The sequence below is a fragment of the Ambystoma mexicanum genome, chromosome 4q (genome assembly GCF_040938575.1).
Source record: "Ambystoma mexicanum isolate Mex_15411 chromosome 4q, UKY_AmexF1_1, whole genome shotgun sequence".
NCBI classification, from domain to species: domain Eukaryota; kingdom Metazoa; phylum Chordata; class Amphibia; order Caudata; family Ambystomatidae; genus Ambystoma; species Ambystoma mexicanum.
The window spans coordinates 535,418,669-535,442,649 of NC_090928.1; the positions used below are offsets into that span (position 1 = coordinate 535,418,669).

The 23,981-nt window shown below is 44.6% G+C and overlaps 1 protein-coding gene across 3 annotated transcripts in view; it reads left to right on the top strand.

The window, feature by feature from the left end:
• HEBP2 (heme binding protein 2) overlaps positions 1 to 23,981 on the top strand; it is a 96,873-nt gene that overhangs the window by 15,803 nt on the left and 57,089 nt on the right. For all 3 annotated transcript variants that reach the window (XM_069608082.1, XM_069608083.1, XM_069608081.1), the window contains one exon: positions 7,248 to 7,335. In XM_069608082.1, coding sequence (XP_069464183.1) covers positions 7,248 to 7,335 — 88 coding nt within the window. The remainder of the gene's footprint in view (positions 1 to 7,247; positions 7,336 to 23,981) is intronic.

Consider the following 23,981-nt stretch of genomic DNA (forward strand, 5'->3'; position numbering starts at 1 on the left):
TATGGTGATGTTTCTTTCTTCTTTGATTTAGTTTCCCTGTATGTGCCTCTGATTTCTATGCATTGTGGATCTTCATATGTATTGCTTGTACTAACACACGCGTGTAGTAAGTCTTGAATTGTTAGCTATTTATTCTATGTTTAACATTACTAAAAACTCTGATAGGGTGCATTCATTATTTTACTATCCAAAATTACCAGATTAAAAAGATTGTACTTCTATGGTGCATGCTGCAGCCATTGTCTATGTGTATGTATGATTAGGTTCAGTTTATTAACAACAATACTCCTATATGATGTTTTGTTTAGCTGAGTGCTTTCTTTAATACATTAAGTAGTTCATGATCGGTCTTCCGTTCACCCCTGACATCTTGTTACCAACATTATAAACGCAACCCTCTATAGGGACTTTTCATCAACATTAATTGCATATGTGTTCTCATCAGTGATGTCATCAATGACATTTGTGATGTCATCTTTGATGTCCTGGATGTTAGTCTTAGCAGTGCACGTTGGTGGCGCGAGTAATGGTTGCTTAGCTTACCATAACTAGCGAATTTCTGGAGTTTTTCGGTTTTACTTGTAACCATATCGTCTCTTTAACAAAGTCTTTTCAGTACATTTCATAGGTTTTTATTAGTGCAACTTAACCATAGCGTCCCTTTAACAACGTTTTTTCACAGAATTTTATAGGTTTGTACCAGTCCACCCTAATGTGCTACAAGTTCCTAATATCACATTTACCCCAATATATGAGCATTTTCATCCAATCTAGAAAGTTTTCAAGTAAAAACTGAGCGATTCCCACACCTCCTAATAACATTTCTACAAACCTGCAACTTCTTAGCACTGTTTCCTGTTTGCCGATGTTCACGAACATCTGACGTCACCGCAGACTTCTCGGGCGGTGTCACGTGACCATGCACTCAAGATGATGGCGTGTTCGCAAATGCGTCCACGCTTCGCAAACAGTTTGGAACTGCTTTTTCAGCTGATCTGCAATCAAGAGAGAGCACATGCTTCAAAACAATATTAGCACAACTGCTATTTAACTTCAAAAATAGCATCAGCCATGCCCATCCCTCCTCCCCAGGAGCCACCACCACCACCACATAGACAGCCTCCACAACGAAAATGATGCAATCATGCAGAAAACGGTCAATAAGACCTGGAAGTTGAGATAGAGGAAATGCCTACCTCCAGCACTCAGAAAGAATCATGGGTGTGGCAGTTTTGTTCCACTGTTGAGGATGTACCAAAGGCTAAGGCTAAACTCCACAAGGATACCAGGTACAGTCTTGATCACCCAGGTAATAGGTATACTTTAACAAAAAATAGGCCTTAAGTGATGGACAGAACTGATTACATTAAATTATGATCATGTGTTGTACAAAATTAATTGAAATTTATTTTTTCTCAAAATTCTTTGGTAACATTTAGCAATGTATACCATTAAAAAAATCTTCATTTCAATGAATACCTTTCAATTTGCTTCCACGAATGCACACATACCAGGTTGATCAGGCGTACACATCTGTAACCACATTCAACTAAAAATCAATACACGCAATATATACAGGCCCTTTGATTGAATTAGGGCTTCACATTAACAGAAGAATTGACATATTACCATACAACCCTTTTTCTAACAATGTGTCTATTGCTTAACAACCAAATAATTGTCAACACGTGTTTTCAGCTGCACTAAACAAGACTTTTGCTGTGGCTCTCTGATGCTCCAGCCTTCCTCAGGACACTTGTGGGTACCACACTTTGCCACACTATTTACACCCCTCTGTACTCCTGATTATCTCAAAAATTGAGCTCTGGGCATAGGATTCTGAAAAAGGGCTCATGCTCAGGCGACTGCATCACTTCAAAATAGACCCATATAGGGTAGGTGTGCATAAGCCACAGCTGTCACCTATTTCTTTGCTGTTTACTGGCTGATACGGCTGAGGAAATCACTGTGCAAAGCTTTTCAAGGCTAAGGCTACAAAGGTAGAATACACTACTCAGTCACGGACAACCTGGGCAGTACTCCTACTGGGCCACCTCCATGCGATGCCACATCAAATCCAACCATCGGGATGCTCTAAGTAGGCTGTCTTCCTCTACCTCATGTTCTTCAACCAATTCTGTCACCACAAAGGCTACTCCTGTGGGACATACGATCCCACCATCAATCTTGCAAGCCATAAAAGAGGCTGTTGATCCATGTCTTGCCAAGACGACAGTACTCTGTATATACCTCCAACACACCACTGTGCAAGGGAGAGCAGTTTTGAAGTGCTTTCGAGGCTGCAATCAAGGAGCATGGGAAACACTGTCACACACAACATCTTTCCCTTTCCACACGCCCCTCTATCTCTGTGATTGGCGGCCCTTCCTTCCCCCACCTTACCTTCCTGTTCCAAAAAAAAGTTAAAAAGCCTCAAAAAATGTAAAATATAAAAAAGTTCAAAAAACTCCTGCTACCCTTCCCTGATTGACTGACTCCCCCACCCCTCGATGTCCGCGGAGCATGCGGTGTGTAGAGTCCGCTGCCACTGCCAGAGAGCGTTGTTATTAGAAGATGCTGGAGATGGCTAGTCTCATTTTCTGGGCTTCTGGGACTGGCTACTGAGATAAAGGGTAGAGGGTCAAGAGAGATTAAGGTAAAAGAGTTTTTTAAGGATGAAATGGATGTGGTGAGTAATAGTACCTGAGGGTCTAACATGCAGTTCGTAAACGGAATGACGAATGCAGAAGCCGCGGGTACTTCAAAGTCTGTGAGGAGTGGGTGGAGATTTTCGGAATGTAACAGAGTTTGTGCTGCATGTGAAAGAAAACTGTCAGGAGAGAGATAGACAACCTAATGGAATGGACAAAGCTTGGAATCCGAACCTACCGATTGAGGATTTGCTTGGTTCGTACCAGATTGCACTGAACTGCGAGGTAGGCTGGGAATGGCAGTCCAAGGTGGGCGGAGAGCACGTTTCTGTGAATATGAGCACAGGAGGGAGGTTTAATGTGTCAGTCCTGACAATCTAATGGGAAATATGATGGGACATCTAGAATTTACGTTAATGAGAAAGATGTGCAGGCTTTGCGCTGACTATGAACCGATCGATCCCAAAGTATCGGTTCAGAGAATGAGGAACCGCTGTTGATAAGGGACAGAACGGAGGTTAGATCAGGGGGAAGTAGAAAGGTAAAGAGGAGTAATAGCGTAATCAAAGTTAAGGAAACTCACGAAGCGTAGCCAGTGAAAATCGTAGCAACGCACTGCCGTGCCTGTTGAGAGTCCGGAAATACTATTTCCTGTTTACGGGAAGGAGCCGAGCTCCTTCTCGTCCGCTGAAGAGCTGAACCGGCCATCAGTGTCCACGTCGCCATCTTGGTAGGGTGCACTCTGATGGAGTGCATTCCACGCCAACAGCGCCAGAGTGACCAGCTCTTTCTAGTACCCATGACACTTTTATATTGTCATTCTCTAAAGATGACATTCCTGCAGCATATAAAAAAGCAGATACAGCATTTTTCTCAAGCTGCCGCGATTCTTCCATTTGTACACTGAAAAAGTTTGTACATCTCCATGTTTGTCCCGGATTTGGTTCTGAAAAAAATGTATCTTTGCAGCAGGAAACAGTTCCATTAGGCTTCTGAAAAAAGTCCTTCAGGGCGAACTGCAAATACATTGCAGTCACATACTCCAAACTGTTCCCTCCGCAATGCAGAACTATAAAGTCTGGACATTTAAAGTATGCCATACTCTGACAAAATGACAGCAAGCTTGCCTAGTTTAACCCACAAACTGCATGCCATAACACTTTCACTTCTTGCTATCCTATACTTCCACAGATACTATGATTTTCAGCATAGACCTTCAATAACTGGATCGAAGAATCTCCCAAAACCTAGACATTCGGATTTCTGAAATCCACAACAATAGCCATCTTCTTCAGTGCTCTCACCAAACAAAACTCCTGCACGCACTGTTCCTGTACACCACACCCAACAAACCTGATTGGTTGATCCCTGATGTCCGTGGACACCACAACTGTCCGCATTCGCCCCAGTCCCTTTTCCATGGCAAGCATCCTCAAAAGACCTGGATGTTGCACGTGCTGTCTGCAGACTACCAACATTCCAAATTGGGTGGGGTGGGGAGGTTTACACTCAATGGGCCTCATTACGACCCTGGAGGTAACCTTGGCGCTATTGGCGCCATGGTTGCCTCCAAAACCTTACCGATTCCGCCATGGTGAATGGAGCAATTACCGCCCCATTCCAAGGTTGGCGGGGGCGTTAATTCCCCTTTCATCATGGCCCTTCCCCATTCCCATTTTAGCCCCCATAGTGCTCAATGGGAATGGGGAAGGCGGTAATAACGGTACCGCAAATTGCGGTACCATTATTACCTCTAAAGTCCCTTTGCGGGTCCTGTCCCTAACGGCTGGTAGGGAGGACCCGCAAAGGGAACTCGTAATAGGGCGGTAAGGGATTACCGGTACCCTTACCGGTACCGGTAATCCCTTACCGCCCGGGTCGTAATGAGGCCCAATGTAAGCAATTTATTGTACAATGGTGGCTCTTAAAAGAGCCATTTTTCATTTTTTTCATTTTTTGATTTAATTTTGGTTGCTTTTATGATTTATTTTATTTCCTAGAACTACTTACAAATGTTTTCATATGCTCTGTACATCCTTTTCACATTAACTTTCTCAGTGCATTTTTAATATTTGCAAGAAACATCTGATTCCCAAAATCAGTAAAATGCACTCCATCACTCCGAAAATTGTTTGCACGATCCAACTTGATGTTTTCATTTTCAAAAGATACCATGTCAACACCATTCAAAAAAGCAGATACACCTTTATTAAAACAAATACAAATTCAATAAACACTACCTTCAATGTTCAATTGTACTACAATCATAAATACTATTTACACTTCAATTATATTGTTCCACTGTACTACAAATACTGTATACTCCTCCTACAGTACCCATAATTACTATACACATATTACTATAGTGTATGGGGCCAGTGGCCAGATTCTTGCCATGCCCCCAAGAATCTGGCCACTGGCCACAACTACCACGATATAATGACACCATATAACAAGTACATACAACACATGTTGAAATAACAAAACTCGCCCAAAACCCCCTTCCAATTCAAGTTATGTCCGCGGACACCGAAATTGACCGCAGACATGGTGGCATCTGCAAACCCTTGTTTCACCTATAAAAACAGCTCCATATAATCTTTATTCCGCTCCCCCACCCTTTCCAAACCCTCTTTCCCAGCTAAATAACTCCAAATCTGTTTTCCAACCCCTGCGTTCATGGCGCTATCCATGGACTACTGCAGTGTCCGCGGACTACCGTGGCACCTGCACACCCTTTTTCCACCATTAAATATATCTTTTCTCCACTCCCCCACCCTTCCCAGACCCTCTTTTCACCACCAAGTAACCCCAGACTTTTTCTCGACTGTGCTGTCCGCGGTCAGCACCGGCTGTCTGTGGATTCAACATGGCGACCATTTCGTGAAGAATGACACACCTCATGCTCTCCGCCATCCAATCAACGGGCACGTCCAATGTCCGCAGACATCATGTCACTCCCCCCCACCCCGGGACAATCACGTGGCCGTCTGCAGACCGAACAGCGAAGTGAGTCCGCGGACTGAACCCGGTTATCACACATTATTTGGACCTACTTTTTGGGCATTTTAAAAATAAAAAGTGAACGAATTTACACCATATTTACAAAAGCGCGCTTTTGAGACCAAGCCGCCACTCCTGGGGCAAATATGGGGAAAATGCGTCCAGCGGTTTGGCAGTAGGCATGGGAAAATTTGTTTTTTCCATTGCGTCTATGGGGAAAAACCACAAAATCTTTGGTGCTCCTATGATTTTGCCCCCCCCTGCACGAAACCTCAACAACCATCGCAGAATCAATTGGAGTGGGCCATGTATTCTTTTTGCAAGTTTTGGTGAGCATTCGTCTGGGGGGGGATGAAGATGAAGTTATAAGCCACCCAAAAAGTGCTCTTCCTATGGGTTGAGCAACTTAACAACTACAGGGCCGCAACACAGGCCCTGTAATAAATATGTTCTTCGTGTCTGCGTGCAAATATTTTTCATGTCTACATGCATGTCTTTCATGTCTATGGACGAATATTCTTTGTGACTATGCATTCTTCATGTCTACGTGTACTTGTGTTTGCTACGTGTATTTCATATGTATGCGTTTAGCCAACTAGTCATTCTCTATCTACGTCTATAGTAACAACTACCTGTTGATCTACTTATCACACCATCTATTCTTAATGTTGCCTTCGGGACTTGGTTTGTTTCATCTTTTACCCCAAGACTCTTGGGTTGGTAGGCCTTTCTCAGTTTGTATCATTTCTCACCTGGACGATACTGGTCAGGGGCGGGGACAAGAAAGGGTACTTGCATACTCATCTGAGCCGGGGCAGTAGGTGTTATCTGAATTTTTGCCTGCCCCATTACAGTAGAAACCCTAATGCTAAGCCTTGCTATTTCATTGGAAGACTGGGCAGCAAAAGCTGTGCTCCGTCTAGTTAGCTGCAATCTGGGCTTTAAGTGGGGCAGGGCTCAGCCCTGCCAGTCTCCAAATATTGTCCTTGAGCCAGGGTTCTATAGGGCTCTTCGAACTGACTTTCTCGACTTGATCTCTTCCACGCAGTAATGTAAATACAAAGCTGAGTGACACTACTGCTCTTCGCCAGGTGAACTGCTCTTCGCCACGTGATGTCACTATAAGTCAGGTTTATAATTACATCAGTTAAATACATTTTGAATTAGGTTTTTTTCAAAAAGGTTTGATTATTTCAACAAATCATATTAAAGTATTGTCATTCCAATGATGTAAGTAGTGCAAAAGAACCACAGATTTATTTTTAAGCATCTATGTGATTGCATGGAGCAGTGGCCCATTTTGATTTGAAGCTTTATTTTGTATCGGAATATATTTATTTTGTTCACTATTTGTAAGCTCATTTATTAGATTATATGTTTTAAAGCGGAACTTACTCACTTTCATTGCACGTATGAAAACTCGATTGGGTTGTTAGGTCACTCTTAATTACATAGTGCCCAGGATTTAACAGTGCGCCAGATGTTATTTAGGCCCCACCACCAAAATCACGGCATGCTAAAGCACTGGTCACACAAAACGTCCTGGAGATCTATGAACATGCCTAACGCAGTTCTGCCCTTCTCCTTGCACAGGACCTTTGCCAGAATGCTGAAGACTGTGAAGCAGGCCCTCTTCTCTGCAGACCTGCAGGCGCCCAAGTGGTCCCCGGTGCAGAACGAGGTATGTTGCTTTTGACACTCAAATGGATGGGGAAGAAAAACGCAAGTCCTTTATTCTCACCAGTACGAGAATCTGTGATTCGCTCTGCACGTTTGTTTGTACAAGAGAAACGTTTCACTAGAAGCAATGGTACTTAAAAATGGAAAACATAAGTGCAATCTTACTTCTGAAAAGTGCCGGCAGGAATTGGAATTACACGTTTCTGTATGGTTCGATAAAAGTGCATGATCACTTCTGAATAGTGCCACTACTGTGAAGGTGAAGTGCTGGCACTGTACAATAGAACCGTACCTACCCCAGTACTGTTGCCTTGTGGTGCAGCAGCCCGGCTATATGCATGGGACTTACATGGCACACACTTATCTAGAAAAGTGATCACTGTGCAGAACAAGCACGGGCAAAGCCAAGAGGTCTGATATTTTTTTTAATGGGTGCTAGTGTTTGCTTTATGAACGGATAGAAGGTTGGATGGATGAGTTTGATTGTGTGGATGGAAGATTGATGGACTGGTCGATGTCTGGTGTGATTGTGTGGAAGGGTGGGTGGTTTTGAGGAGTGGGTGAAGATGTGTGCATTGTATTCATGGGTGTTGAGAAGGTGAGTGAATGGATATGATTGGGTGGATGCATAGATGGATGGATGGATGGGTGTGGTTGGTGTATTGGTTGGTGGGTGCAATCAGTGCCATGTGATGAATAATGGACACGCTCCACATGGTGGGCTTCATGTTAGACTGGGAGTCCCGCGTCAAGCTGTAGCACCCCGTTCCCTCCACCAGCCGAATCTGCCTCATCATTCAGACCATGGCCTGCTGCGGGTGCGAGACTGGCTGGCTCTCCACAGGGGCTTAATTGGTTGAGGGGACTGTGAAGCCAGCTGACAGCCAAGCTGAGCGGGGCTAATGAGCTGTGAGCTTGTGAGGGAGTCGGGTACCCCTGCTAGCAGTGCCTCTCCAAGGGAACCTTTACAAGAATGAGTGGGGGCGTTTGGGGTGTGATGCGCTCCCTCAAAACGTGCTTTTGCAAACGTGCCCGACTCCACTACTGCTTGCATGGCCTTTGAAGCACGCGTGAGGAAGTTGGTCAAAATGAATAAGGCGCTGGAAATTAATCCCACGAGAGCAATACATCTGGACTATCTCACAGGCAGTGGGGTAGCCATGGTTTCTTGCCACGGGCTTGCACATCATACATGAGGGGCCAGGGCAGACAGAGGGATAGTAAACAGAACTGTGACTGTCGCGTTGAACCCCAGAAACCTATAACCAGCTCTTTCTATATCCGACACCGGATTGTACCATAACCTTGGTTGTATACTTGAGTATATACAAGAAACTCATCTGTCTCTATCTTGGGAGATGGTAAACGCTGAATCAAGGTGTACTTTCTATTTTCTAAAGTGTCTGAAAAACGACAATGTGCATCAGTAGAATTAGTGCATGTTTTTACCATTCTGGTATAATTCTGCCCATCTACCATGGTTAGCAAGTGGCACTCCAACTGCTCTGGGTGACACTTTCCTTTACCTGCCATCACACTAAGGTCCTCCATTTCACACAACCCTGGAACCACAACTCTATACATAGCCATAGGGACATTTAGCAAATCCAGAGCTGTGCCTACATTGCAACCAAGTTCTCATTGTACTGTAATTACTGTTTATCCAGGACCACTGATGATACCAATGAATCAATTTGGAGATCTTCTTGTTCCTTCTCCTGGTGAAAGGAACAGATTGACAATAATAGATTAGATCAGAGACATGTGAGGGCTCTCGGGTACACCACAGTAGATTGAGTAGTTACAATAGTAGGAATGTTAGTTGTTTCACTCAAATCTCTATCTCTAAGGTTAGGTTGGAGTCTCTCTACGGGCTCTTCCAATTCCAAGTTTAGTGCCTTCAGCTAATCTTCGTCACTCATCCAATTTGGCAGAGCCTTACAGTGAGATGGCACTACCCCCACTGGTAATTCGGCTGGCCGTGATATAAATCCCAACCAAAAGGTCCACCCCGCACTCCCAGGCCCCGTTCAAATCACAGGTTCCCCCATTCCAACATACTGTCCATTGTTTCTTATACCCTGGCCAGGCCCTTACATCACTGGTAATTACTACATTAGTCAGGTTTTTCATAGCTAATATGTTATGTAATATGGAGTCTATTTCTCCTTTAACTAGATTAGCTGAAGCAAACACAAATGAACAAATCAGCAGGGCAGTAGGACCTACACTGCAGGGTTTACCACCCTCTTGCAGGAACTCACATGCACCCATGTTGGGTGCCCCCGTACCTTTACTGCAGAATTTAAGAGGAGATGCATGGTGTGGGGCCAGTGCTGTCTTTCTCTGGTGGACCATTATTAATACACTGTCGCCGGGCTGTAGGGAATGACCTGGAGCGTCTGGTTTCCATGGCAGAGCAGCTTGAACCTGATTAGGAATGAGACTGGCAGAAGACACCAAAGTATTAACATATTCCAATAATCTGTCAAGCTCAACACAGTTTTCCTAGTAGGGATACTTCTCATACTAGACAGAACTAGGTGGGGGGGGGGGGGGGCATCTGGCAATTTCATCCCGAGTTTTCTGACATCTGACATAGCTTACCCAATATATTCTTTAAAACCCCATTCCGTCTCTCCACTGCCCCTGCCGATGGGATGGTGGGGACAATGCAACTTGTGTTCATTGTTTAAAATAGACAACGTTTTTTAATGCTGTAATTCACAAAATGTGTTCCCTGATCACTATTAATACACACTGGGATTCCAAATCTGGGCACAAACTCTCTAATTAGTATCTTTGCAACTGTCACAGCATCAGCTTTCCTACAAGGATAAGCTTCCACCCATACAGAAAATACATCCACAATTACTATCAAGTACTGCCAATGGTATCAACTGTAAAGATTATCAGTAACCCCACAAATGTACCATATTGGGGAGGGAGTGCCTCTTACCTGACTGGCACGCTTTTTCTCACATTGTTCTGCAAACAAATTACACAACGCTGACATACTCTTGGGCTATTCTTCTGAACTCTGGTGCATACCTGGACCGTCCCATTAGCATAGTCATCCCATCCCTACCTACATGTGTCGAACCATGATAATTCGTAACCAAATGGGATACTAACATTTTTGGGGCCACTAACCAACCCTGTTCATCTCTACACAGAGAGTCCTCCAGCCAGCAACCCTTCATAATCAAATTAGCCTTTTCCCAGGGCGGTGCACTCTCCTGCATCTGAGCAATTTCTTCCAATGTTTTGTAGGGTGTCTGTTCTGGCACTGTCTGGACTTGCAAAACATACATCTCACTATATTTATTTTTATATTTATTTATTGTATTTGTTATACGCCCAAACCTGGGGGTATCATGGCACAGGTTACAGAAAGCTTAAAATCTCTGGTTACAATGAAAGCATGGTTACACAACAGTAAAGGAAGGACAATACATAGGTTGCAGGAGGCTTGCACACTTTAAAAAACGAATAGTTACTGAACATAAGGAGGAAAAAGACAAAACATGCGTGGTTAGCCCAAGGCAGTCCGTGCTCTGATAGTAGGTAATAATCTGCCCACTATGCTACGCTGCACGAGGGGAGACTGGGTAAAAGAGAGCAGGTTAGGAGATAATAGTTCTGCTGCTAGAATCTATTGAAAAGCCATGTTTTTAGGATTTTTCTAAATTTGGGGTGCAATGTCTCGCTTCTCAAAGCCCCAGGGAGGGAACTCGGGTTTTACGGTTTTAGGGACTAGGACTTGAAAACTGCATGGTGCCCCCCCACACATCCCGCCACCCCCCCCGCTCTGATGCGTTGAGACCGAGGGACGCAGAGTTGGGAACTATTGTTAGATCTTAGTGTTCTTGTCAAGGTTTCCAGTGTCACTGTGTTAGTGAGATACTTGGGGAACATCTTAGCAAGACCTTTGTGTGTGATACACATTGTTTTTAAGAGAATTCTTGCCTTAATGGGTAGCCAATGAGCTTCTCTCCTGGTTTTGGAGATATGGTCAGATTTCTTGATTCCGAGAGCTGCTCTCAGCGCTTTATGTTGTAGTAATTGTAGTTTGGTGAGATTAGTGTTGGAAGATCCTAGTAGTAGCACATTACAATAGTCTAGTTTAGACAATATCAATGCACAGGCAAGAGTAATGCAGTTTTGTGGGGTAATGAATTGGCTGCTAAGTGCTATAAGTTTGGTGGTTCAAGAAGTGGATGATGAGAGAGAATTGATATGCTTGGTCAGGGTTAGGTTTGAGTCTAGGTAAACACCCAGCATTTTGACCTGGTTGATGATTGGCATGGGTGTGCCATCAATGGTGATGGATGAGTAGTCCGGGTGGATCGATTTGATTTTTGACGGAGCACCCACGATGAGGATCTTTGTCTTTTCGTCGTTGAGGCAGAGGCTATTTACTGCCATCCAGTTTTGGATTATGGTGTACATTTTATTTACAAGGATTTAGTCTTGCGCATAGTTCCCTGTGATAGGGATCAGGATCTGGGTGTATTCAGCGAAGTTCGTATAGATGACACCCATAGCATCAAGGGCCGCAATGAGAAGCTTTGTGTAGGCGTTGTAGAGGGTGGGTCGAGAGGCACGACCCTTGCGGAACCCCTATGGGTACTGGAATGGGGTCCGCTGCTTCGTTGCATAAGGTGACTCTGGGTGAAATCCTTCCCAACCGACCGTACTTCCAGAGGGTGGCATCATGTGAGAAGTGGAAGTTATCTACTAGGGTGGTACATAGCTTGTTGTGGTCCACCAAATCAAATGCTGCCAACAGATCTAGGAGGAGTAAGATGCAGAGGCTGCCTGAGTCTCTAATGGAGTGCATTTGATTTTCAGGTCCAAGAGTGCCGTTTCCGTGCTGTGGCTAGGTGGAAAGCCAGATTGTCGTGTGCCTAGTAAGTTGTTTGACTCCAAATGGGTTTGAATTTGGGAGTAGGCATTTAATCTATTTTCAGGAGGAAGGGGACTGTGGTAATGGGGCGGTTGTTAGTGGGGACAGTGAGGTCCAGGGTAGGTTTTTTAAGGAGCGGCATAACCCATGCTTCTTTGATGCTAGTGGGGACTACATTGGTGCTGAATGAAGCATTGACAAAGTTGGTGATGATGGGAGACAGCATGGATGCACACAGCTTGATAAGATGGGTGATGCAGCCGCCCGTTTGGCAGTGCTTTCAGTGAAACCATTCCCCATACTGACTGGATCATCCAAAGCCTGGTGAGCGGTGCATTTTATGATGGCAATACGTTCCGGTAACATTATGACATCTAAAAGTGCTAAGGCATGCTGATTGCTTTTTATGCCAGTCGAAGTCAAGAAAACTCTCTGCTTCCAGAGTTGACCAAAGTCATGGGCCACGCCAAATGCGTATCTCAAATCTTTATCAATATTAACTGTTTGTTGAGCCACCGGTCAACAGGCTCATGTGAGGGTCACTAATTCAGTTTTCTGGGCTGACGTTACTTGCGGTAGTCTGCCACTCTGCAACACATCCTGCAGAGTACATACAGCATACTCTGAAACCACCTGCCCCTCCGGATTCCCTAAACTCAGCCCATCCACAAAGTGCTTGAGGTCTGGATCAGTCAATGGTATGTTAGAAATATCTGTATGTGGCATTACCAGGCAATCTGTCACTGCCACACAGTCATGTGGGGTGACATCATGTGCTCTCCCTCTAGAGGAGTGGGTAACAATGATGCTGGATTCAGAACAGAACATCTCAGCAAGGTAATATTAGACGCATTTAGCAACAGCATCTCATATTTACTTGTTCTCGATACAAATATATGCTAAGTCTTAGTTTTCCATAGCATTGATGCCATAATATGTGGCATCACCACCTCTAGAGGCAATCCCAGGGCTGTATTCACACTCTGTTCCACCACCAGGGCGGCAGCAGCCACTGACTGCAAACAAGGCGGCATCTCTGCCGCAACTGAATCTAATTCCTTACTATAATAGGCTACAGGTCTATGATGGATTCCATGCTTTTGGATAAGAACTGCCGGTGTGAGCCTGTGTCTCATGACATTACAAAGTGAATACTTTTTTGTAATTTGCAGCCCCAATGCGGGGACTTCAGTCAGTAGTCATCTAATCTTAACAAAAGCCTCTTTGGCTACAGATGTCCATTGCAGTGGCGTGACAGTATTTAGTCATGTACAGTTCTGGAGTGGTTTAATTATTTCTGCAAATCCTGGTATTCAATGCCGGCAGTAGCCAACAGCACCAATAAATGCTTGCATCTGTGTTATAGTCTGAGGCTTCAGTATTTTGTATACAGCCTCTTTTCGTGAACTGGATATCAGCCAACATCCTTTCATAATATCATGTCCCAAGTAATGGAACATAAGTTTAGCTTCATCTTTGAAGCTTTATGCCCTTTCTCTCCTTGCATGCCTCACACAAAGGACAGAGACAATCAATAGATCATCAACGTACTGCACTAGTACTGATTTTCCTGGCAATTTTATATCATCCAAATCTTTCTTTAACTCCTGTAAAAAGAGGGTTGGAGACTCTGTATACCCCTGTGGCAAACGGTCCACGCATATTGGACCCCCCTCTGAAAAAATGAAAACAAATACTGACTATCTTTGTGTATAGGTACTGAGAAAAATGCTGAAAACAAATTAACTACTGTAAAGTGTATAGCATCTGCTGGTACGCCGGACAATATAGAAGCTAGATTTGGCACTACAGGGAAAGAAGTTATCACAACGACATTGATAGCTCTCAAGTCTTGCACAAAATGATCTATGTCCTTACCCAGCGTTTTTCACAGGAGAAATCAGCGTATTACACACACTACTGGTCTGTACAACAATTCCCTGACTCCTTAAAGATTCAATGACTTTAAAGGGTACTGAGGTGTCGGGGCAATCTCTTACACAGGTCTACCTTTATCTTCACTTTCACTGGTTCAGCAGTATGAATACAACCCACCTCATTATCATGGGTGGCCCATAAATATTTTGGTATAGAATCAATTAATTAATGTAAATCCTCTTACCATTGCTCCTCTCTCTCTTCTACCTTGTCTCCCAGATCCACCTTTAATGCAGCCATCACTATTATCAGATGAACTCGGGAACACCACATCCGGCGTGCAATAAATAGTGCAACTCATTTTGCACAGCACATCTCTCCCCAAAAGATTCACAGGAGGTGTAGGGCTCAAGAGGAATGCATGGTGGTCAGTAATGGGTGCCAAAGTAATTTAACAGGTCTGTTACTGGTTGAACAACAGTGGTATTCGAAATGCCCCCGCCCTCACCATTTCTCCAGAAATTAGGACATGAGAAAATGTATTCTTTTGTAAGGATGATCCATTTGTTCCTGTGTCCGCCAGGCATGGTATTGGTATACCTTGCACACTACATTGAACCTATGGACGTCCTGATCAACAGGAATCATTAAAGCTTCCAGATTCCCCTCCCCTTTGGATAGTCAGAATCCACTTGAATATCCACTCACCCCTAACAAATCTCCGGTGATGAAGGGATTGGAGTACTGATTGGGAAACTGAGTCATCCATCCAGCCGGCCCCTATTGCCTTGGAACCTGTCCTCCCTTTTGCGTTACAGGCATGTTATTTGGGAAATTATTGCCTTACAGTGCTAGCCTAACCAATCTCTGTCTCACCTCTGGTGGCATCACTAGTATCATTAACTGGTTCATATCCACCCATGATGGATTATAACACTGTATCACTGTCCGCAACTCTTCTACAAACCGTTGGGTTCCTCCCATATATCGGGGAATTCCTTTGCCAATGTTTCAATGTCCCCCGTGTCGACGGTGCATGGACCGTGACCAATCCCTGTTGTTGTTCCCCCCCCCCCGCCCATCTTCTTACTGACCCACTGATGGTATCTGTCTGAAGGTGCCTTAAAGGTGCATGAATCCCTTCCATATAGCGTACCTCCTCTTGTCATTGAGGTATTGTACGAAGGTGCAGCTCCTAAGATGCATGTGCACCAATCAGTCTGGACCCGCTCGATTCTTGCGCCCCTGAAGTTGCTCGTCCCAAAGGGGGTAACTCTACCATGAGCGCCCCCTCCTGTGGCTCTTTCATTCTCGGCCCTATAAAGGGTCTCATGCTGGTGAAAAACATCAGAGTATATCCTCCGGTGTCCCACTATCATGTTCCTCATTACCCTCCTCTGTCTTGTTTGATTCAGTTGTCTTTTTTCTTCACCCAACCTAATACCCCAATATATATATACAGATTTCCACACCAGCTCAACCCCTAACCTCGATATTTTTCCAAATTAATCTGTGGATTAAAAAAGGACAAAACCACCAACATCACAAACATGACAAAACCCAAAACAACCAACAACACTCTATATCCTGCCCAAAATGTCCATTCCATTTCAGCATACCCCTTAAAAATGTCCCTACCTACATTGTCCATTTCCCGGTCACTATCGGGACCCTCAGTCCCCCGTGCAGCCCCTAATGCACTCTCACAAGCCCCGATATCCTCCTCTGGAAACCTCGCTCCTGGGGCTGTCTGGACAGAAGCCCACGGAAGCCAGAGGTCTGCAGTGTAGCACGACAGAATCCGAGTCACAGCACCAACTCTCAATGGCAAATTAAATAAGAGACCCAGTAGTCTATTCGGTTTGCAAACCTGGTTTGTAATAAAGAAACGGACAACACCCAATTAACTCGCCATCCAACCCGCCATCACCTTATATCCCCCTCATGATCTGGCCTCCTACATTCAGCACAGGGTTGTTGCTAGTTTTGGAAAAGACCTGGGGCTATGCTAATGTCAGAACTGTCGGGATTGCGGGCTGGCTAGCCTTTTGATTGTAGCTCCAGAGATTCTATCTGGGGCTACAGCTATAGCCCCTTTAGCCCCCCCTTGCAATGCCTCTGATTCAACATCCTATCCATCTGTCTTTTCCCACACCTCCTGTTGTCGCAATGATTCCAATAGTTCTCTGTAGCAGTCCATCTTCAGTGTTCATTGGGATCCTCCTTCCAACGTGATTGTTCTCTTCTGGGTCGGTTGCTCTGGACTGATGATATCTGGTATTCACCTCCGTAGATGAAGTGTTGGGCCGCCACCCGCCGCATATTTCCAGTCATGAATAAAGTCTTGTTGTTCTGCCCTGTTCAAACTAGCTAAATCCAAGATGGAGGTTCAAGTGGCCTTTACTCATTAACCCTGAGAGCTCCCAACCCGCTATCTCATCAGTCATACAGCGCATGCTCAAATGCTGGAGCTTCCAAGACTGGGACATTAGGTGGGGTATTCCCTAACCAATGTCCACTGAAACCAAAAAGAAAATAATAATTACTTGGACTTGTTGATGATGCGAAGAAACACCTTTTGAAATTGTAGAAAAAAAAGCATAGAATTTTTGTGTCAAAAGCAAACCTTAAAATAGCTTGTGAGAAGCCTGTGGCATCACTCCTTGCTTCCCACTGTACTGGCCTACATGAAAAGAAAGAGCTGGCAATGGGCTAAACAATGCCACCAGAATGTGAAATGGTAAACCCTTCCACCCACAGCACTATACACCGAGATAAGATGATCTGCCCAGGAACACAATTTCCTCCGTAGGCAAAGCTGGAAATGGGCCTGGGCTCCCCTCTAATTTGGCTACCTAATCACCTCTTCTGATTAGAGCAATATGATCTTCATTGGGGTTGCCTACACAGTGTTTACATACCATGTTTGGAGGCACCCAGCTCTAGCCATTCTCCATACGAATACTGTGTTAGTTATTAGAACTAGTCTTTTTTGGCGCTGGGATGGTTTTCTAGTGACAAGGTAGGTGTTACTACCATTAAAGTTCATATACTCAAGTTTACCAACCTTGGAGAGAGAAATGGTTAAATCTGCCTTGCAAGGATTTAGAAATGTAATGTGGAAAATGAACACAGGTATCTGCAACGAGTGCTTAACACACTGAGCCATCTTCAGGACTATTGTGAAACTTAACTCAATAACAGCCAGTTCATATTGGTTATTGCACATGATCAATATATTCCCCAAAGAAATGCTAACATACAACAGAGGTTTTGCTATTAACACACAAACTGTGTGTACTACAGTGAACGTTGAATGCATTACAGAATTGATTAATTCAGACCTTAGTTACCAACAACAGCCACACAACTCACTCAGTTCCTCACCAGTGCACAAGATGATATCATATTGTGTTATTTGTTTTAAAAATAAATTGCACTGGCTTGTTAGTATCAGGCAGTCAGGTGCGGGTGCCCTCCTAGGATTAAGTGTGTTCACTTATCAGCGCAGTGATCACTTTTCCAGGTAACTGAAGAACAGCAGCAGCTTTTCTCGCCACACCCATCTCCTCCCCTGTATTTAATGTAATGCCTCTGAGGCCACCGTCTTGCTACGCCACTGCCCGCAGCTTCCCCTGACTGGATCTACATTTTCCCCCTGCTTGGTGTTGCATCCCAGCTGCTGCTTCTTTGTATGTCAGTAAGCTTGCATGGACACGGATATAGACATAAAGAAAGGACTGCAAACGTTATGGTTGGAAACTTTGTTCATCGTCTGACCGCAGGCACCCACAAGCACCAGTAATAACACCAGCACAAAATAATGCATCACCTAGGTGGATAACATATCCATGCACCAAACAGTGTGGAAACACAACATTCACAAATCTCTCCCGAACTTGGGCAGCTGCACATTCGCTCCTAAAAATGGGTGCCACTGGAACAGACTCTCAAAAGAAGACAGAGTAATTGAGATCCCTCCAAATAGATAATTGCAACAATTCTGGCAGAGAACGATCTCTAGCCAGGTCTAAAGGTAGGCAAATTCACTTGCAAAACAAAGTAAAGGGCACTGTTAGGAAAATAAAGAAAGGATTTAAAACTTTGCTTAGTCAAAGGCCACCATTATGGGTTGGGAACTTTGCATGTAGTTTGGCCACAGAGTCAGACCCACTTAAGCAAAAATTACACAAGCTGAATACAATGTCGCAGCAACGTGGGTAATACATGAATGCACCAAACAGCATGGAAACACAACCTTCACTAATCTCTCCTCAATTTAGTGCTCCTAAAAGCTGGTAGCCACTGGAACAGTGCCTTCAGCGTAGGGCACATCCTGAATCACAGAGTGGCTGAGGTCCCTCCTAAATAGATACCTGCAGAGAATCTGGCGTGGAGCAAGCTCTCTCTGTACAGATCTAGAGGTAAATACATTCGGTATCCCCTATAGCTCATGTACCTCGCAAGCGAACGTTTTATCTTTCATAGTCCACTTTGGACAACACGGAATAGATAATGAGTTCAGTGCGTCAGCCCTTAATTCTTTTTCTGTCTACAGGTGTGAAATGCGCAGTGACATCATACAATTCGAAAAAAAGATTAATGTGCCTAATTCCTACCATAATAAGTAGGTTTCATACCCCATGCTAACTCTATTCTCCATGCTGACCCAATCCTCTCGGGAACTACAACACAGAGGCCTAATTACAATGATGGTGGGAATTGTAATAACGTGGAATTTTAAATAAAACGTGATTTTAAAATAGGGTTCTGCGAGTTTTCATTTAAGTGTATCTGGTCACATTTTTCTCCTGAAAGTTTTTTACTGATTTCTTTTTTTTTTATCATCGAATCCCACCCCATCACTCTTTGTCCCCTCTGCACCTACCTCACCCCACTAAATATTGCTTAACCCCCCGCCCCCCCAACTCACCTTCTACGTTTTGGTGGTAATTCAACCGGTTGGGGAGGAGGGCAACCAAAACATGTACATCTTAAAATAAGCGATAAAGAAGACCATCTACATTTTCCCCCTGCTTGGTGTTGCATCCCAGCTGCTGCTTCTTTGTATGTCAGTAAGCTTGCATGGACACGGATATAGACATATAAGAAGACCATGGGGCTTGGTGATGTATGCTGATTCCTGCATCCGCTGTTGTGGGTAAGCAGTGTTCCTATACTTTTATTTGAAAAGGAAACCGAACCGGAATAGTTTCGTTTTAAAATAAAAGTGTAGGAAGCAGTTGAAACTTGCACTTCACTGCACTGCACTGCACTGAACATTCCCTTAAACAATAGGAGTGTTTGGTTGGGAGTTTGGATTGTGCCTGTTAGGGGGCGTGGTGATGGGGTTTGTGGGGAGCGGGGACAGGCCAGCAGGGAACATAGTTCCACTTCTTCTTTTTGTACACTTCCTCCACTGTGGGCTAGTGATATTCTGAGGAGTCACTAGCCCCAAGCAGTGGTGGCTATCAGCACTTCATGCAGGCTACTACTGTGGCACACAGTGGAACTGCAAACACTGGCATACCTACCCTTCCCGCCCCCAACCTCTCCAGCCCACACCCCCCAGCTACGTAAACGTGAACAAAAGAAACAAAGATTATGCAGCACAGTTTAAGGCTCATTCTTCCCTTCTAACACTCTTCCTCCTCATCCACCTCCTCCTTTCATGTCTTTCCCACCCGCTAGTCTTACTGTTCCTCTCACAGCTCTGAATCTTGGCCTTTACCTTGACTCTAGTCTTTCCTTTGTTCATCATATCTACAATATCCGTAAAGTCTGTCCTTTTCTCACATTTCAAGCCACCAAACTTCTTAACTCTTCCTCAATCTTCTCACAACATTTGTACTGCTCTAACACTCTCTTCGGCCTCCCTGGTTCCGGTCTTGCTCTTCTGAAATCAATCTATAACTCTTCTGTTCGTCTACTCTGTCTCCTTTCATATCATGATTCTATTTCCTCCTCATCTTGATACTCTTGGATGGCTAGCTTTTCATTCTCAACTTAAATTCCATTTCCTCCGTCTAGTTTTAAAATCACTTTACCAGCTTGCACCTGACTATCTTGCTTCACTTATATCGTCCTACAGTCCATCACGTTCTGCATGTCTCTTCAGATTGAATGTTCCACATCCACCATGGTCCCAGTCCCGCTTCGGGTCTTTCCAGCTTCTCGCTCCACTACATTGGAACGCCCTGCCAGAGGCTATTTGCTCTATCACTGATTATTCCACTTTCCGTTCCTCATTGAAATCCCATCTACTACACGGTCCTTCATTGTCTGCTACCAGTAATGATGATCTGATTTCTATTTACAATTATTGTTGTACCATATTCTGTTTTAAACTGTACAGCGCTTTGGGTTTAAGCGCTATATAAAACACAATAAAATACAAATACAACGGCTGAAGCAATTCGTGGTTAAAAAAAACGCATTGTAAAACACCAATAGTCGTAGCAAAAAGGCTTCCATTTGCAGTTTTTTACGCTGTCTTTTGGTGTCTAAACAGTAGCTTACATACCTTTGGTCCATTGGAAAGAATTGCCTGGCATGTAAGATCTAAGCAATGATGGTGACCTTCACAGCACGGTTTGAGATGCTGGCACACAATCTCAAAACGTGCTGAAGGTCACCATATGGCATAGATACTTAGCAGTTATTTTTAATGGCCCAAAACTACGGGCAACCTAGTTTCTTTTTACACATATTAAAAACACAAATGGACATAGAAAAGTCTTCCATTGGTGGCTGGAAGTTTTTTTTTTTCTATGACTATTAGAACTGGTATTTGTGCAGACACATTGCCACCAAGCGAAAACACAATGCAATGCAGCACAAAAGAAAAGACATATCGGTGTACCAAGCATAATAGAAACAAAACAAGTTCCTGAAAGCACCATTCACCAAATCTCTCCACAGCTTTACAGTTTTACTTGCTCCTACAAAATGGCTTCTACTATATCACAGTATTCCAAGGGGATGCACTCGGTATGCATCACAGAGCAGCTGTGTGACACCAAGGCCCCTCTCCAATGTCTATTTCCAAGAACTCTGGAAGAGAGCGAAGCTCCACATAACAAGACCTTAAAAAAGGGGAGGTATTGAGAAAGGAGGGTGGTGTTATCAGGAATTCATGGGGAGGACAGTATTTCTCAAAGGCCAGGGTTTTAATTTCCTTGTTAAGTGCTGGAGGGATGGGGACACCCTACCATGCGCCCGTATGTGATACCGGAGTCCGTGTGTGTAGCAGGAGAAAGCCTATTTCCTGGTTGCCTTCTTGCGTCACTTACATTTTAATTTGGTGATGGCGGCTGAAGAGGCCTCCGAGATAGTGGGTTTTTCATCCAGGAAGGTTGGAACTTTATCAGCCTTGTATGTGATGGAGGCATGACTAGTGTAGCTCTGTGTTTATCCAGTGGTGTGGTGTGCTGGACGGCTTTCTGTGGGGCCAGGGAGGGGGTCAGAGTCCTGGCATGTAGAGTTAGTGCAACCACCTTCCAAGTGGGAAAGGAGATGACTTTTGAAGAAGTTACTTGCATGGCTGAATTAAAACATTTAAACAAAAATACTTAAAGCAAATTTGATTTGGGTTACGTTTACCCATCAAACTCTCCAGAAATATTTAATGCATCTCCTGGCGCTATGATACATTTAATTATTCCATAAATTCATTTTGGATACACAGGAATTGTTTAAATGGTGGATGTTATGTAGACGTCACCACGCAAACGTGGTGATGTGCAATAAACGCTACAAGGCACCCCTGGCAACGGAAGTGCAAAATCAGGCTAAGACACTACCCGTGTGGACGTGCCTTTGTGCGGCACAGCGCACGCTCCACAAACCGGCTCCGGGCCCTCCCCACTATGGGCAGGAGTGTAGGTACACAGCAGCACCCCCCACTACAACACTGGCGACGACCGGGATCGCTGCATAGGCACCAACGGGCACGGAAGAAAAAAATACATTAAGTAATACACACCGTTGACTCAGCACACAGCCTACAGGCCAACGCTGGCTCTCCCAATTAGGGGAGAACACTCCACAAGCAAGCCAGCCCCAAACTGCAGATACAGAGCAGACAACTGACGCAGCATCCACAGGGAGGCAAGAAAGGAATACAATCTGTGAGAGAGACATTTTGCACAGAGAACCCCACATCGATCAGCTGGGTGCAAACAAGGGGAAAGCTACTAGCAACAAGGTGTGGCCATCCAGCCCACCCTACATACGTCAACATGGCTGCCACCCCAAGTCCATTCACTGCAAGCCAGACTGACACCATCATTCAACCCCAAGCCCGCATCACGTGCACAGGGACATATGGGCATGCCCATGACCCCCTTTGATCCATACCTGGAACCATCATCAGTGGGACCTGTGAGAAACCTGAAGGTGTCTCACCCGCTAGTCCCTGGGGATCTGTCATCCAGGTGGCCAAGACACGGCCATCTCTTTTGGATCGAGTTCCGGGGGGTGGACCAGTGCGGGAGGTTCACCTGGATGAGGGGGTCTTTGGTGAGTGGAAGTGGGACACCGGAGGGTGAGACGTGGTATCCCCTTCCTTGTAACACCTTTTCCCCATCCTACCAGGTAGGATATCTAGGAACTCAATGCCCCTCCCTCTTTCGCAACACAAACACTTTTTCATGACAGCTCACCGTGAGCGACAACGGACTAACCCCAGAGCCGTATACCTGACATGTCCCACCACTATGGTCAGGCAAGGTCAGGCAATTACGGATCATTAGACACACCTGACTTCCATCACACTTTCCCACACGGATAAAAGGGGGAGCACGAAAGTACACTCTAAGCGAGGCAAAACACACTAGGAAACAGCAGTTCCAATATAGCAGTTTAATACAAGGAGAAAGACGGCGAGACCAGAGAGGGTTACATGGAGGGAAGTACCCTTGACCTGTAAAGACTATTACTTTTGTGAGCCTTGCAAAGTAATAAACCCAAAGACCAGGAACTAAGGCTGATCAAACCTGCACAATGTGTCGCAGGTACCCGGGGCTCTCTTGCATTTCTAACCAAGGCGGGGAGGAGCGATTGCTGCCTTGGTACTGACCTTGGCTCCTACAACAAAGAGGCATCAGAAAAGACTGCACAGCCGGTGAGTCGGAGAGACTGATAACAAACCAGCTTGTGTTTTGAACCACGGTTGCAAGCGGCAACATTGTACAAAGAGAACAGTGTGTGAAGCATTTGTGATGAACGACGCAAATATAATTGGAAGCCAAAGGAAGAAGTGAATTTTATAATTGAACTTTGGGAAGCCGAGATAAGATACGATACACAGATTGGTCTGGCGCCACGTGGGTGCTCATTCGAAAGTGTATGTTAGGTATCCAACTGATGCTGAGTGTGAGAGATAGAAATATTGAGCAGTAAAGAGACTAGGACACAGAAGGTCCTGTTCTGGGAAAATTTAACTATATCCTCGGGCTACATAAGCCAGAGTGTGTGCTTGGCTCAAATGACCGGCCTTGTCCCGTGCTGAAAACGTGGGGAAGGGAGGCCAACGGCCCCTAGCACCCTGATATATTATTTTGTGAACACTTTTCTTTTTCATGAAAATTACCCCCACATTATCTGTAATTTTTAGTATAGGTCCTTTTATTTTGGCAAGACTCCATTCGGACTGCATTATTATCATTTGATGGTCATAGCTTTTTCCCATCTGTAGATTTAGGTTTACATAGGCGTTTATCACACCCTTGTACAAGTTCAATAAACACCCTTGAACTGTGGTCACTTGTGTCTGTCTTACTGATGATATCATGTCTTCCGTACAGACCCAAATGTGCACTATGGATCCAGAAGTTCGAAATGGCTATGCACTGTAAAGA